Source organism: Lithobates pipiens, unplaced genomic scaffold (assembly GCF_037356315.1).
Source record: "Lithobates pipiens isolate NorthernLeopardFrog02 unplaced genomic scaffold, aLitPip1_a1.2 Scaffold_25, whole genome shotgun sequence".
NCBI lineage: Eukaryota > Metazoa > Chordata > Amphibia > Anura > Ranidae > Lithobates > Lithobates pipiens.
In genome coordinates this window covers 188,631,965-188,647,438 of record NW_027507787.1, presented here as the reverse complement: position 1 = coordinate 188,647,438, position 15,474 = coordinate 188,631,965, and the positions used below count along the sequence as shown (strand labels likewise).

The window sequence follows — 15,474 nt, the reverse complement described above, 5'->3', positions numbered from 1 at the left end:
TGAAACTCTGCTGATATGTTCTTTACGGTGTAAAAAATTAGAAGTCACCCTTTAAAAAGGTTTAGTCCAAAAACAGGTAATGATCCACTCTCCTAGTTTAGCAGATAAATTGAAAGGTCAGGGTGTACTTACAATGTAGCAGCATTGTGGAGCAAAGGCATGCGTCCCGCAGACATACAGGTGGGTTTCATTAAATCTCTGCAAGAGCCTTATATGGTTGAAGCACTCGGTCTGCAGGGAGAAAAAAAGCAAAATTATTATGTTCCAACACCAGAGCACTAAATTCTGCTAAAGAGACAAACTAATCTTACATTAAACAGTCTAGCTCGCACAGCGACCTGAACACGCGCTTCTCAGAGATGTGCAATGAACATGGACAGACATTAAAGCATTCGCTTCCTACAGATATTTATTATAATATGGTAAAAGGAACATATGAATAAATATTTATAGGAAATAAAAAATGTAGGACATGGACAGATAAAAAAATATTAAACATGTTTTTTCATTAACAGAAAACAGACAAGTACAAGAAACATAACACAGGGATCAAAAAGCAGCTCATGCCACCGCTGTGCCAGTATCAGATTGTTCAGGGACCTGTATCTTGGAAAGAACAGCACGGAGGTAAGTGTGATTGACACATTACACTTGCCTCTCACAGTCCTTTCTGAAGACATCTTAAAACTCCAATTCCAAAAAAAGTTGGGATGCTGTGTAAAATCTACATAAAAAATGGAATGCAATTGCAAATCTCAAACCCATATTTTATTCACGATAGAAAACATATCAGATGTTTAAACGGAAAAAAATGTATCACTAAGAAAAAAATTAAGTAATTTAAAAATTCATGACAGCCAACACGTCTCAAAAAAGTTAGGACAGGGCCCATGCCATGTTTACCACGATGCAGCATCCACTCTGCATGTAACAATACTCTGTAAACATCTGGGAAATGAGGGGAAACATTGCTGGAGTTTTGGGAGAGGAATGTTGTCCCATTCTTGATTGATATAAGATTCTAACTGCTCAACAGTCCTGGATCTTCTTTGTCCTATTTTCCATTTTGGGTTTTAGGTGCTGAAAGCGGTACAATTATTTTGCATGAAAATTTGGCGTTTTATATTGTAGTCCTGTAATTCTTAGGAATAACTCACTTAAATCTGAGCAAACCAGAGTCTAGCAGACATCCCGGGTATAATAAAGTTTGAAAAATGAAATCATAAATTATAATATAATAAATAATTATAAATAATTGTACCAAATAATAATATAATAATAATAAAAATTATTCAATAATGTAATCAAATCAAAAACACTGAAATTTGCTCAGTTGCAGAATTGTCACTGTCATTACTTTTCAATATTTGATGACGGATCTCTCCACAAATCACTAATCCTCAATTCTGCAAGTGATTCAAATTTATTATCGCTATTTTCTAGCTGGTCTAAAATAATTTTTGATGTAAAGGGACAGTTTTGGTTGCTATGGACAATCTCCAGTTTCCAGGCATAAAGAACAGTTTTCATAATATAAAACTGCATGCAGGGCACTGGACAGAACACTAGGGACAAATGGGATGTGAAATAATTACATACAGCAATGTAATCTGTACGATTACATTATAATGTATGTAATGTGTGTGTTTCACTTTTTGAATTTGGCGCCGATCTCCGTCCCCGTGCGTCGCACCGCTCGCAGGGAACGGAGATCGGCTCCTTGATGAATCGAGCAGAGGACGAGCCGCTCGTACAGCGCGGGGACATCGCTGGATCCAAGGGAGAAGGTAAGTAAGCGTCCTCCTGGATCCAGCGATGCTGTCCCGAGTCTGGCTCGGGGTTACCACTTTTGGTATAAAAATTCCACCCCGAGCCAGACATACCGCCAGGGGGGTTAAAGATGCACCAAATATATTCAGCTAGTGAAAGGTCTGCACTGCAGGCAGGTCATTTAAGCATTCAGACCCTTCTACTACGAAGCCATGGTGCTGTCATAGATGCAGTATGTGGTTTAGCATCCTGCTGAAATATGCAAGACCTTCCCTGAAAAAAAGATGTTGTCTGGGTGGGAGCATAAGCTGCATATATCTTTAAGCATTGACGGTGCCTTTCCAGATGTGCAAGCTGCCTAATCCATACAAATGTATGCACCCCATGGCAACAGAGACGCAGGCTTTTGTACTGAGTGCTGCGTTCTCTTCAGTCCAGAGGATGCAGCACCCATGGTTTCCAAAAAGCATGCCAAATTTGGGTTTGTTTGACCACAAAACAGTTTTCCACTTTACATAGTTACATAGTAGGCGAGGTCAAAAAAAGACACAGACCAGGAAGATTTTCAATAAAGAACTTGTCAAAACTGTCTAGTTTTTATTTACACTACACTGGCTTTTTTGGGGGGTTAATTTTGCCCATTAAGAATGTTTAAAGCCCAATACCAGATATTTAAAAAAAAAAATTGGTTAGAGTGGGGTAGAGTTAAAATTTCTTGTCTATGACCCCACTGGGTAAATAATTTTTTGTGTCCCTGTGACACCTATACTAGAAATTAGGGGAGCAGGAATGCACAGAGAGTAATGCCTCATGTACACAGGCATTAGAAAAAAAAACAGCTGCAAAGCCACTACCAAGGCCAGGAAAAAGCGGCTGTAAACATGTGTTTTTAGTAGCTTTTTGCATTGACATTAATGCACATTTAGCCACGTTAGCTTTTAGCAGCGTTTCTCTGCGTCTATTCAAAATAAATGGCTCCCTAAGAAAGCCGTCTACTGATCCGACTTTCAGCCCATTGATTTGAATAGAAATCGCATGCAAGGCAGATCACGATGACTTGTGGTCATCTGGTGACTTCACCATGAGACCTTGCCCCCTTGTGCCGTCACATCGCATCACAAGGGGCAGGGGTTTCGTGGTGACCTCACCAGATGCTCTCGCTCCATTGCTATATAAGACCCCGCAGAGAGCGGAGCTGGCACAAAGACAGGAGACAGCGTCGGTGGTGGAGAAGACCTAAAGAAGAAGACCAGAAAAAGAACACCAGAGGAAGAAGACCGGAGGAAGATTTTTAGGACTTGTCAAAATCGTCTCTTATTTTTATTTACACTACACTGCCTTTTTTGGGGGGTGAATGGGTAGGGGTACAATGTACAACATACTCATTCAAATTGGAGGGGGGGGGGGGTGGGATCTGGAGCCCCCTTGTTAAAGTGGGCTTACAGATTCTAATAAGCCCTCCCCGCCCCAAAGCACCCACGCCCCCATCTTAAGGGCATGTGGCCTAGTATTGTCCGGGGGGGGGTGCTCGCTTGATGCCCCCCTTTCCTGACCTGCTGGGCTGCATGCTCAGATAAGGGCCTGGTATGGATTTTGGACCCCACACCATTTTTTTGTTCTTTGGGGTGGGGTTTCCCCTTAAAAACCATAGTCTGGTATGGTCCTGGAGGGAGTTTCCCCCCCCCCCCATTTTGGCATAGGGTTCCCTTTCCATACCAGACTCAGAAGGCAAGGTATGGATTTTGGAGGGAACCCCACGCCATTTTTTTAAAAACTTTGACATGAGGTTCCCTTCAAGATCCTCAGAGTACAAGTCACACTACAAGTTGAATTATCACGATCCGACTTGCATGTGACATCTATTCAAATCAATAGTCTGAAAGTGAAATAATGGATTTTGAATAGCGGCAGGGAAACCCTGCTAAAAGCTTGTTTTTACAGCTTTTTTTTCCTGGCGTTGGTAGGGGCTTTGCAGCTCATTTTTTCTAACGCCTGCATACATGAGGCATTACTTTCTGTGTATTCCTGTCCATGGGACAACTGCTCCCCTAATTTCTAGTATAGATGTCACAGGGACACAAAGAAAAAATATCCTCAGTGGAGTCAGAGACAATTTTTTTTTAACTCTAACCAAAATTGAAAAATAAAAATATCTGGAATTAGGCTTCAAACACGCTTAATGAGCAGAATTAAATGAAAACAATTTGGGATATTCAGCAGACTATACATAGAACCTTGGGAAATATTAAGGAGTTAAAGGAGTTGTAAACCTCCTGTAATGCTGCAGCCTCCCCGAGCCACCGTTTTACTTACCTGTACCCCAACTATCTCGTTCCAGGAATGAGCACACTGGCAAAAATCAGTGTCTTGGGTCCTGAGTGGATGGATTGGTAGCAGCGCAGCCATTGGCTCCCACTGCTATTACTCAAAACCAATGACCAGGGCGCCGGGGGGCAGGGCCCAATCATACATTCGGCTTCTATGGAAGGCGAATGAATCACTCGGGAGCGAGTTCGCAAGGTAACCCCCCGGGAGAGCACTTCCCAGGGGGTTACCTAATGTGGGGAGGAGCCGCGAGAGCCGCTAAGGGACCCCAGAAGAGGATGTTTGGGGCCACTCTGTAAAAAACGAGTTGCACAGTGGAGGTAAAGTCTGAACGTTTGTTTTCTTTTTTTTTTTGTGTCACTTTAATTTCGTTTAAAATAAGATAACCAAGTAGTGAATTGGAAGAAACACACAAATGCTAACAGATAAGGAACCTTGTGAAAATAAAAACAGGCAGACACCTGCAGGCTTGGCATGCAAAGAACAGTCCTAACATTGGCAACTACAGACTTTCCATCTGCGGCACTTGGTGTGCTCATAGGTTCATTTTATCCTCAAACTAAATACAAACACTCACTACACAAAAAAGAGAGGAGAAATACCTGAATATTTTTTCCTTTGCTGTGACATATTTTAGTCTCGTCAGCAGTGACCTCCCAATTGATCTAAGAGAAATAAAAAAAAAATAGAAACAAAAATGTGCAATTAGTATGTGGCTATCCAATAGCTCATAGGTTAAAAAACTAATAACCAATTCAACTACAAAATATAACTGAGTATATAGCACATCACATATGTTTTTTTAGGTGGAATAATGTATATAATAAACTGTATTATGTACTAATGAGATGTAATACTTGGATGTAAACAACATGTTTCTAACGCCTTTAATTTCCTAATAAATGTTATTTAGGAATAATTAATTCCTAAATTCAACTAGTTTAACTTCCTAAACTTGTTTCAGAGACCTGTAAAACTAACCACAGCGGGGACAGATCTAGCAGCTATCCAGGCTCTGCTCCAGTGCACATGAGATGACTGAGGATGAGCTTAAGATTTGTCCAAAAGTAGATTTTGGTCTGAACTTTAAATGGGACCAAGTGAACTAAATGGGATGTTCATCCACCTGCTGAGCCAGACCTCTAACTGAGGCAGGAAATTATACATTTAGCTGCAGTATTGGTAAAAACGGGTAAAGGAAACTTCCTGTTCAGGCTGGTCGTTAGGATGCCAGCGGCTGCTGGCTTCCTAGCAACCAATGGTGCATCACCACCTATCCACTCAGCTTTCAGGTTTCCTATCACTTTCACTATGGCATGCTATGTCTTCAGCAATAAAAAGCCTGCCAGCTTGCAGATTATTTGTGTTTTGCTATAAGGGCCCATTTATAATTACATGTGCTGCAGTGCACCACAATGCAAAAATGCAGCACGTTCTTTTTTTTGGTTGCTTTAGATGCAATGGCAGTCCATGCAAAGTGGAACGTGTGTGCACAAACGCAAACGCACATAAGTAAAATAAGAATGGGACCCAACTATCAAAATCCCATGTTTTTATTGCTGTCTGTGTCCTCATTAGGAAAGTTTCTTCTCGCTTTCTGTCTGTTACACCCGGAGAATAAATGAGAGGGCATAACCAAGACAAGAGGACACAGAGCTCAAGAAAAACCTAAAGTAGGGTACGCACTATAAAAAAAAAAAAAATGGACAAGCAATCGTCCGTTTTTTTCTCGTTTGATTGCAGCTGGTCGAACCGACATAGCACAAAAGGCATTTTTTGTTTTGATCTAGGAACATTGTACATAGATTAAATTGTTGTTCATTGTTTCCAGTCATGTGCAGTATTTTATATCAGATTTTTCTCGTATGAAAACAGGACACAGTAAACGGAAATAATTCATTTTGTTCATGTACGAGAAGCATTTTGGAGTTTGTCCTGAATCCCCTGTTAAAAGTTGTGTACATAAAGTAATACAAGGAGGTGCCAGCTAAGTGCAGCATCAATGGGTTTATTACAATTAAAAAGCAAACTCTCAGAAATATAAAAATCAAAGTGCTTATCTGCAGCCATGCCACATTGGATGGAAGCCGTCCACTGGAAGAGCCACTCGTGACAGAAAAAGGGGCATAGTCATTGAGGAAACCAAGTCCAATCTTCCAGGAAGTTAGGAGAGCTGCTGTGGAACACAGGGCAGGATGGTTGCTATGGTAACGTGTTTCGGAAATCCTTTGCCTAGTCAAGTGATGGTGAACCGTGGCACTCCAGATGTTTTGGAACTACATTTCCCATGATGCTCATGCACTCTGCAGTGTAGTGGAGCATCATGGGAAATGTAGTTCCAAAACATCTGGGGTGCCAAGGTTCGCCATCACTGGCCTACTCCTTTCTCAAACCATTGAAAATCATAGGGAGCCAAGCCCTATTTACCAGGTTGGGTAGAGGGGGTGGGTATCCTGGGCTCAACCAAACACAAAAAAAGAAAAGCAATAAAAGGGGCACTGCCTCAAATCAGCAGCAGGGAGAGGTTCCGGATGAGTAGGGAAAGAGGAGGGACACCCCATCCCTTCCTGGAAGCCTCTACCATGTGGGCATGGACTGGCCATGCTGCATTCAGCCCCTCAAGTCCGACACTGTTGGCGCACCGGAGACTTACTGCTATACTCTTCGCTACAACATGGTGTGAGTGTTCACTCCACACCAAGCTGCACCTCCCCACATACTACACAGTAAAATAAATCCACAAAATAGTTTAAAATGTATTAACCCCACAACAATATTATAGTTTCCCTTTTAGGCTCCATGCACACTGAAGCTCAAAAAAGCTTTTTCTGGACGCCAGATTGCTGGCAGAAAACGCTGGTTGAAAAACGTGCTTTTAACAGCGTTTTGTACTTTTGTTTATGAGCGTTTATAATAAAAATACACAGAGGACACTCCAAAAATCCCACAGTGCATTCCAAACTCCCACAATTCATTGCAAAAATAGAACGCCGAACACTAATTAACACGTGTTTATGAGCGTTTATCTGCGTTTGTCGTTTTTTGGTCTGTGAAAAACGGCACTTTGAACGCGAATTTCTGCCGTTCAGAAAAAAGCCCATAAACTCCACTGCTCATTAAAGCTAAAAAGCGTCCATGTGTGCATGGACACATAGGCTAACATAGAGTGGAGTTTATGGGCTTTTAAAAAAAATGCCCAAACTCCAATAAACTGCAGTTTAGGAGCTCCAGTGTGCATGGAGCCTTAGAGCTGCACACTATATTCACACATAGCAAATTAAAAAACAATACAAAAAGCAGTTGAAAAAATAATTTAGAAAACTTGCTAAAAGAAAGATAAAATAACAATGTCTCTTTGCAAACTGGAAAGTGTAACAAGTTTGTCCCTTTGTTTCGCATAGCTTTACGACATTTCCTGGTAGCTATAAACTATTTACTAGTCCATGCTGAGTCACACTGTAAACAGTTTGTGAAATGGTAAAATATTGTCTTGTAGTAAATGACTTCAAGAACACCCAAGTTCACACTGAAGAGCTCTCTGTACACAGATGAAGAGAGGAATGCAAGAGTAGCCCAACTGCATTGGCACGGGTCACCTGAGATGCTGTGTGACTTGGCACAGAAAATCCAGACCCATCTGCCCTGAGGACACAAGGAGTGTCTGCAGATCAACCGCCTAGTCACCAACCTGCTGAGGTCAAGGATTAAAATATGTCATACTGCTGTCAAACATTAAATATCTTGCTGACTATAGTACTGATACCACTATTTGTGCTGGTGACTCACAACCTGCTTAAGGCTTCTAGGCATTTAAAAAACACATACTGCGCTACTACGCCTATCTCGCTTTTTCTTTTTTTTAAATCTAAAAGTAAACAAGTGGCTTTTCTGGCCTTCAGGAACTATCGGTTATAAGGTTGTGCCTAATTATACAAGAAAGGTATATGGTATCCTCATCCTTATATATTGAAGATTTTTTTTGGGGGAAAAAGACCAAAGGAATTCATACATGGAACATCATAACCATGGTTCGCCTTAAAGTCACCCAACAGAATGATGGACTGTCTTGATACCAAGTTTATATAAAAAGTACAAATATTTATTATTAATTATAAAAAAGTTTTGTTTCAAAAAAGAAAATTTATACATACATAAATAAATACATATTAAGGCTATAACATAGACAAAATTTGTTACGACAGTATTTTGTGTCCAATACGGTCTTTGGTTTCTCTACTAGTTTCGCGACTACTCTGTCGCTTCTTCAGGAGACCTTTTTTGTCTAAAACGAAATTTATCACATATTACTTAACAAACAACAATATTTATTTCAAAGTATTTGATGTATTGTTTATAATCAGTTTAATAAGAGAGGGGAAAAAAATATATATATGAACACGAAGCATGTAGCTCACCACCATGCAGATATCGGAGGACATTTGGAGTTCGGGTAGTCCCTACCGAGTCAGGTAATTGACCACCCTTTGGGGCGGACACGGGAGGTTCAAAATCAGCTACAAAACAATAGTAAGAAATTTTTAAATAATAAATATATATATATAAACGACTTGCACAGCTTTAACGTGGGCATTTATGTCACAGTTTGGGTGTAAAGGTTACATACCAATATAGCCAGGAGCTTTAAAAGAAGCAGCATGGGTAAAAGTGCAGCAGTGCGGCAGTTCCGATAGACATTAAAGTCCAGGTACAATTGTCGGTGTGCCAAGAAAGCCCAGAAGGATATATCTATATTGGATCTAATGCACGGTGGACATTGTGTCTATGTCAAAGGGAGAGTCCAAATCTTTGCCCAAACTGTCGTCGGTGTGCGGTGTTGACCTAATAAAAATTTCGTTCGGTCAACCAAGTATATAAATTTGATTCTGGGGTACATAATATATAAGGGAGTTCATACCAATCGGCAGCGTCTCTCCTGCACCTCCTTCGTCCGAACGACGGTTCTGGCCTGAAAGCTCCACGTTCTTCGTTTCGCATGCTGTAAAGGAGCGCCATAATGGCACACCTTTAACCTCCAACCCGGCGGCGTCACGAACACGGCGCGAGCGCCGGGCTATGACGTCGCCGGGTCCGCCGCTCCTACTGCGCATGCGCCAGAACGTGGCGACGCGCATCAGCACATAGTCACCTAGGAAACCATCGGTGACTACTTGCTGAAGCAGACCTGGTGCCACCCACTGTGTCATCAGTGCACTATGTGGACAAAGGTGTCTATTTTGTTTTAATACTTTAATTTAGTTATTTATCTAATTATGATTTCGCATTATCTTTCCACAGACCAAGTTAACGTATTGGTGAGAATTGTAAAACGAGGCATGTGATACTCTAATCATGCTGTTGTAGGACCTAGTATGGAGTATGGGAGGAGACTCCCAGGGGCGGGCATGCGCCTCTCCGGCGGTCCTGATAGGCCCCCACACAGTGGGTGGCACCAGGTCTGCTTCAGCAAGTAGTCACCGATGGTTTCCTAGGTGACTATGTGCTGATGCGCGTCGCCACGTTCTGGCGCATGCGCAGTAGGAGCGGCGGACCCGGCGACGTCATAGCCCGGCGCTCGTGCCGTGTTCGTGACGCCGCCGAGTTGGAGGTTAAAGGCGCGCCATTATGGCGCTCCTTTACAGCATGTGAAACGAAGAATGTGGAGCTTTCAGGCCAGAACCGTCGTTCGGACGAAGGAGGTGCAGGAGAGACGCTGCCGATTGGTATGAACTCCCTTATATATTATGTACCCCAGAATCAAATTTATATACTTGGTTGACCGAACAAAATTTTTATTAGGTCAACGCCGCACACCGACGACAGTTTGGGCAAAGATTTGGACTCTCCCTTTGACATAGACACAATGTCCACCGTGCATTAGATCCAATATAGATATATCCTTCTGGGCTTTCTTGGCACACCGACAATTGTACCTGGACTTTAATGTCTATCGGAACTGCCGCACTGCTGCACTTTTACCCATGCTGCTTCTTTTAAAGCTCCTGGCTATATTGGTATGTAATCTTTACACCCAAACTGTGACATAAATGCCCACGTTAAAGCTGTGCAAGTCGTTTATATATATATATATTTATTATTTAAAAATTTCTTACTATTGTTTTGTAGCTGATTTTGAACCTCCCGTGTCCGCCCCAAAGGGTGGTCAATTACCTGACTCGGTAGGGACTACCCGAACTCCAAATGTCCTCCGATATCTGCATGGTGGTGAGCTACATGCTTCGTGTTCATATATATATTTTTTCCCCTCTCTTATTAAACTGATTATAAACAATACATCAAATACTTTGAAATAAATATTGTTGTTTGTTAAGTAATATGTGATAAATTTAGTTTTAGACAAAAAAGGTCTCCTGAAGAAGCGACAGAGTAGTCGCGAAACTAGTAGAGAAACCAAAGACCGTATTGGACACAAAATACTGTCGTAACAAATTTTGTCTATGTTATAGCCTTAATATGTATTTATTTATGTATGTATAAATTTTCTTTTTTGAAACAAAACTTTTTTATAATTAATAATAAATATTTGTACTTTTTATATAAACTTGGTATCAAGACAGTCCATCATTCTGTTGGGTGACTTTAAGGCGAACCATGGTTATGATGTTCCATGTATGAATTCCTTTGGTCTTTTTCCCCCCAAAAAAATCTTCAGGAACTATCACTGAGGGCAGTCCTTTTGCCTACACCCTGTTACCTGTTTTTATCAAGTTACCCAGCATACTCCTAAAGGCTTATTTAGACGTTGGCATTGTAAAGCAATGATTTAGAGTTCATTTTTTTTTCTAAAGGAGCCACATTCTGAACAGAAAGGCCTGTCCCCTGCCAACAGCTGCAGAGTGGGACCTTTGTTATCTGTGTAGAAGCAGTGGTCTCAGTGCAGATGGTCAACACCCTACTGAGTACCCTACCTACTGTGCCCTACCAAGCAACATTCATATTCCCTGCTTATAAGAGATAGGAGTATTTGGAATCTGACTCAATAGGGTTGGACCTCTCAAAACAGATCTCCGATTCCCCATCTGCAGCATACTGGAAAGAAATAGGCTTTTCTACCGGCTGTGGCCGATAAAAAAAAACAAAATAAAAACACATTTGATGCACCTGGGATCCTGTTGGACCCTATCCTATACATTAAGGTGAAAAAACACCTGGCAGTGACAAGCCCCCCAGCTCCCCCCCGTTTTACTAACCTGAGCCCTGGAATTTCACACGCCGGAGACGCACTCTTCCTCTGCCTGGGGTTCCCAGCTCTTGATTGGATAGATTGATAGCAGAGCAGCTATTGGCTCTCGCTGCTGTCAATCAAATCCAATGACGCGGGCGCTGGGGCCGAGTGCGGCATTCCTGTCTATGGACACAAATGCTGTACTCGGAAGCGTGCCAGCAAGGTAAGACCCCTGGGAGAGAGATTCTCCTAGGGGGTTATCTGATGCGGGGAGAAACCTTGGGAGCCGCCGAGGGACCCTCGAAGAGAATGTTCAGAGGCCACTCTGTGAAAAACGAGCTGCACAGTGGAGGCAAGTATGACATGTTCGTTATTTAAAAAAAAAAGCGAACCTTGATCCCCTGCAAATTCTTTAAGTTTGCCCACTTACAAAGAAATGAAGGGTCTATAATTGTTATCATAAGTGTATTTTAAATGATAGAGAATATCAACCAAAAATCCTAGAAAAACACATGATACAAATGTTATAAATTGAGTTGCAGTTCAGTGAGTAAAATAGGTATTTGACTCGCCGTGTTTGGAGGAAGAAAAAAGCTGACTACACCATCCTAAGAACACCATCCCTACAGTCAAGTACGAAGGTGATAACATACTTTGGGGCTGTTTCTCTGCTAAAAGGTACAGGCTAACTTTGCCACATTGAAGGGTCAATGGCCATATAGTGTAAAATCTTGGATAAGAACCTTCTTCCCTCAGATGGGTCATCTAGCATGACCCAAAACATACCACCAAGGCAACAAAGGAGTATCTCAAGCAGAAGCACATTAAAAGGTCATTAAAAGGTCTCCAGACCTTTACTTCATCCTATAGAAAGTTTATGGAGGGAGCTGAAACTTCGAGCTGCCAAGCGATAGCCAAGAAACCTTAAGGGTCCGTTCACACAGGGGCAACTTGGGATCCGACTTCAAGTCGCCCCAAGTCGCCTCAGGTCGGACAACATTTAAAAACCAATGTAAGTGAATGAGAGCTGTCTTAATGCACACTACTGAAGTCGCTCCGACTTCAAAAGAAGTTCCTGTACTACTTGAATCCGACTTGTAGGCGACCGGTACCCATTGATTTCAATGGAGGTCGCCTCCAAGTCGGATTTCTGTCTATACGGAGGCGACTTTGACAGAATTATTAGTTCTGAAGGGGGAACTCCATGCCAAATTTCTGAAAAAAATTTGGCGTGGGTTCCCCCTCCGAGAGCATACCAGGCCCTTAGGTCTGGTATGGATTCCAAGGGGAACCCCCTACGCCGAAAAAACGGCGTGGGGGTCCCCCCAGATCCACACCAGACCCTTATCCGAGCACGCTACCTGGCCGGCCAGGAAAGGGGGTGGGGACGAGCGGGCGCCCCCCCTCCTGAGCCGTACCAGGCCGCGTGCCCTCAACATGGGGGGGTGCCTTGGGGGAGGGGGGGCGTGCGGCCCCCCCACCCCAAAGCACCTTGTCCCCATGTCGATGAGGACAAGGGCCTCTTCCCGACAACCCTGGCCGTTGGTTGTCGGGGTCTGCGGGCGGGGGGCTTATCGGAATCCGGGAGCCCCCTTTAATAAGGGGGCCCCCGAATACCGGCCCCCCACCCTATGTGAATGAGTATGGGGTACAATGTACCCCTACCCATTCACCTGTGAAAAAAAGTACAAAAAAACACAACACAGGGAAAAAATATTTTATTGCACAGCTCCGGGGGTCTTCCGTCTTCGGGGGTCTTCTCGCCGGACTCCTCCGCTATCTTCTTGTAGCTCTTTTGCTAGCGGAGGAGTCCGGCTTTCTTCCTCGCCGCCGGCCTCTTCTCCCGACTTCGGGGGTCTTGTCCCCCTCTTCGGTTCTTCTGCCGGGCCACCGCGCCTTCTTATAGCTCTTTTACAGGCGGTGGCCCGGTCTTCTGTCGCCGCCGTCGCCGCCTTCCGTTCTTCTCCTTCTTCTTCTCCTGGAGATGTTGACTCAACGAGCTCTCCGGCCGCAATGCCAGGGACGCGCTGCGCTGCCACTTATATAGGGACAATGGGGCGGTGTCACATGGGTTGGTCACATGGGTTGATGTCACATGGTGACCCTGCACCCTTACCATGTGACATCAACCCATGTGACCAACCCATGTTCCGATAAGCCCCCCGCCCGCAGACCCCAACAACCAACGGCCAGGGTTGTCGGGAAGAGGCCCTTGTCCTTGTCACGTACCTGGTGGAAGGAGCCCGGAGTGCAGGGAGCGGCCTCTCGTAAGTCTCTGGCTCGAGATCCCCTGAGAGTGGGAACAGGGACTCAAGAGGTCAGAGGGCACAAGTGCCAAGTCTGTGTTGGTAGGCTTGGTCCTGGAGCTGGTGTCAGACAGCAGCGGGTGCAGGCAGGTGGTTCTGGAACAGCTGGAGAGCAGTCAGCGGCTGGCAGCAGTTGCAGGAGGTTACACAGGAACGGCTGGCAGGCGGGCAACAGGCAGCAGTGGTCACAGAAGACAAACTGGGTCAGCAGGCAACAGCAGGGTCAAACACAGGCCGGGTCGTCAACGGGCAGGCAGCAGAAGTACCGAAGGAGAAGGCAGAAGCGTGGTCAGGAAGTCCGAGGGTCAAGGCTGGCAGCAAGCAGGGGTAATCAGGAACAAGCCGGGTAGATCAGAGACAGGAACAATCAGGTTTAGCAGAGGTAACTCACAGGAACGCTGTAGACAGAACAGCACCGGGCCACTAGAACGGATCTCTTAAGAAGCCCTCTGGGCGCCAAGAACGGTCGCACAGCGTGCCCGCGCGCGCCCACGTGAAACCGTGCAACCGTTCGTGACCCCGCGCACCCGCGTGCGCACGTTCGCAACCTCGCGCACCCGCGTGCGCCCGATCGTACCTGCTCGCACCCGCGTGCGTCCGTTCGCGCTAACGCGCGCCCGGGAAGACCTATTAGCGCTCAACGGACCAATTCTGTGGATAGGTCTTCCATGGGCCGCTGGAACTCGGGAACGACCATGACAGTCCTCATCGACATGGGGACAAGGTGCTTTGGGGTGGGGGGGCCGCACGCCCCCCCTCCCCCAAGGCAACCCCCCATGTTGAGGGCACGCGGCCTGGTACGGCTCAGGAGGGGGGGGGCGCCCGCTCGTCCCCACCCCCTTTCCTGGCCGGCCGGGTAGCGTGCTCGGATAAGGGTCTGGTGTGGATCTGGGGGGAAAAAACAAAAAAAAACGAAAAAACGGCGTAGGGGGTTCCCCTTGGAATCCATACCAGACCTAAGGGCCTGGAATGCTCTCGGAGGGGGAACCCACGCCAAATTTTTTTCAGAAATTTGGCGTGGAGTTCCCCCTTGAGCTCATTCTCTGCTTGGCCACGGCAAAAGTCGCCTGGCCTGGGGCGACTTGTAAGTCGTCCCAAGTCAGGTTGAAGTCATCACAAGTCGTGTTGAAGTTGTCCCAAGTCGCGCTGTGATCTTAACTCAAGTCGTGTCCAAGTTGCCTCACTCAAGTCGCCTACAAGTCGTGTTGCCCCTGTGTGAACGGACCCTAAGGATTTAGAGAAGATCTGTAAAGAAGGGTGGACCAAAATCTCTCCTGAGATGTGTGCAAACTTGGCCACTAACTTACAAGAAATGTCTTACCTCTGTGCTTGCCAACAAGGGTTTCTCCACCAAGTATCAAGTCATGCTTGGCTTGGAAAATCAAATACCCATTTTACTCACTGACTTTACTAAAACTCACTTTATAAAATTTATATCATGTGTTTTTTTCTGGATTTTTTGTTGATATTCTGTCTCCATCCTTTAAAATCCACCTATGATAAAAATTATAGACCCTTCATTTCTTTATAAGTGGGCAAACTTACAAAATCTGCAGGGGATCAAATAATTATTTTCCCCACTGTATGTTTTCATTGGAGATAAAGCTGTAGTAAACCGTTGAAACAAAAAAAAAACCTGCAAGACAATAGCATAATGTGCTAGTATCCATCCTAGATGGAATATATTACTTTTATATATGTTAACATCATTCGTTTAATTGTAAGTGCACTTTTATATAAGTGATCAGCTTAACCCCTTGGTGGCGGCAGCGGCCGGATGAAAATATGCAGCCTCTCGACGCAGGGTCCTCTGCGCAGAGGGGCGGCATATTTGCATGAATTGTTGTCCATAAAGCTGTGCCGAGAGTGCACGTGGTATGCGCTCCCAAT

General features: G+C 44.5%; 1 protein-coding gene across 1 annotated transcript in view; it reads right to left on the bottom strand.

Annotated features, from left to right (window-relative positions):
- SEMA4G (semaphorin 4G) overlaps positions 1-15,474 on the bottom strand; it is a 305,506-nt gene that overhangs the window by 136,538 nt on the left and 153,494 nt on the right. Inside the window, exons 4-5 of the mRNA XM_077455317.1 lie at positions 4,698-4,760; positions 133-231 (exon numbers count right to left, since the gene is read on the bottom strand). Of these exons, the coding sequence (XP_077311443.1) occupies positions 133-231; positions 4,698-4,760 (162 nt within the window). The remainder of the gene's footprint in view (positions 1-132; positions 232-4,697; positions 4,761-15,474) is intronic.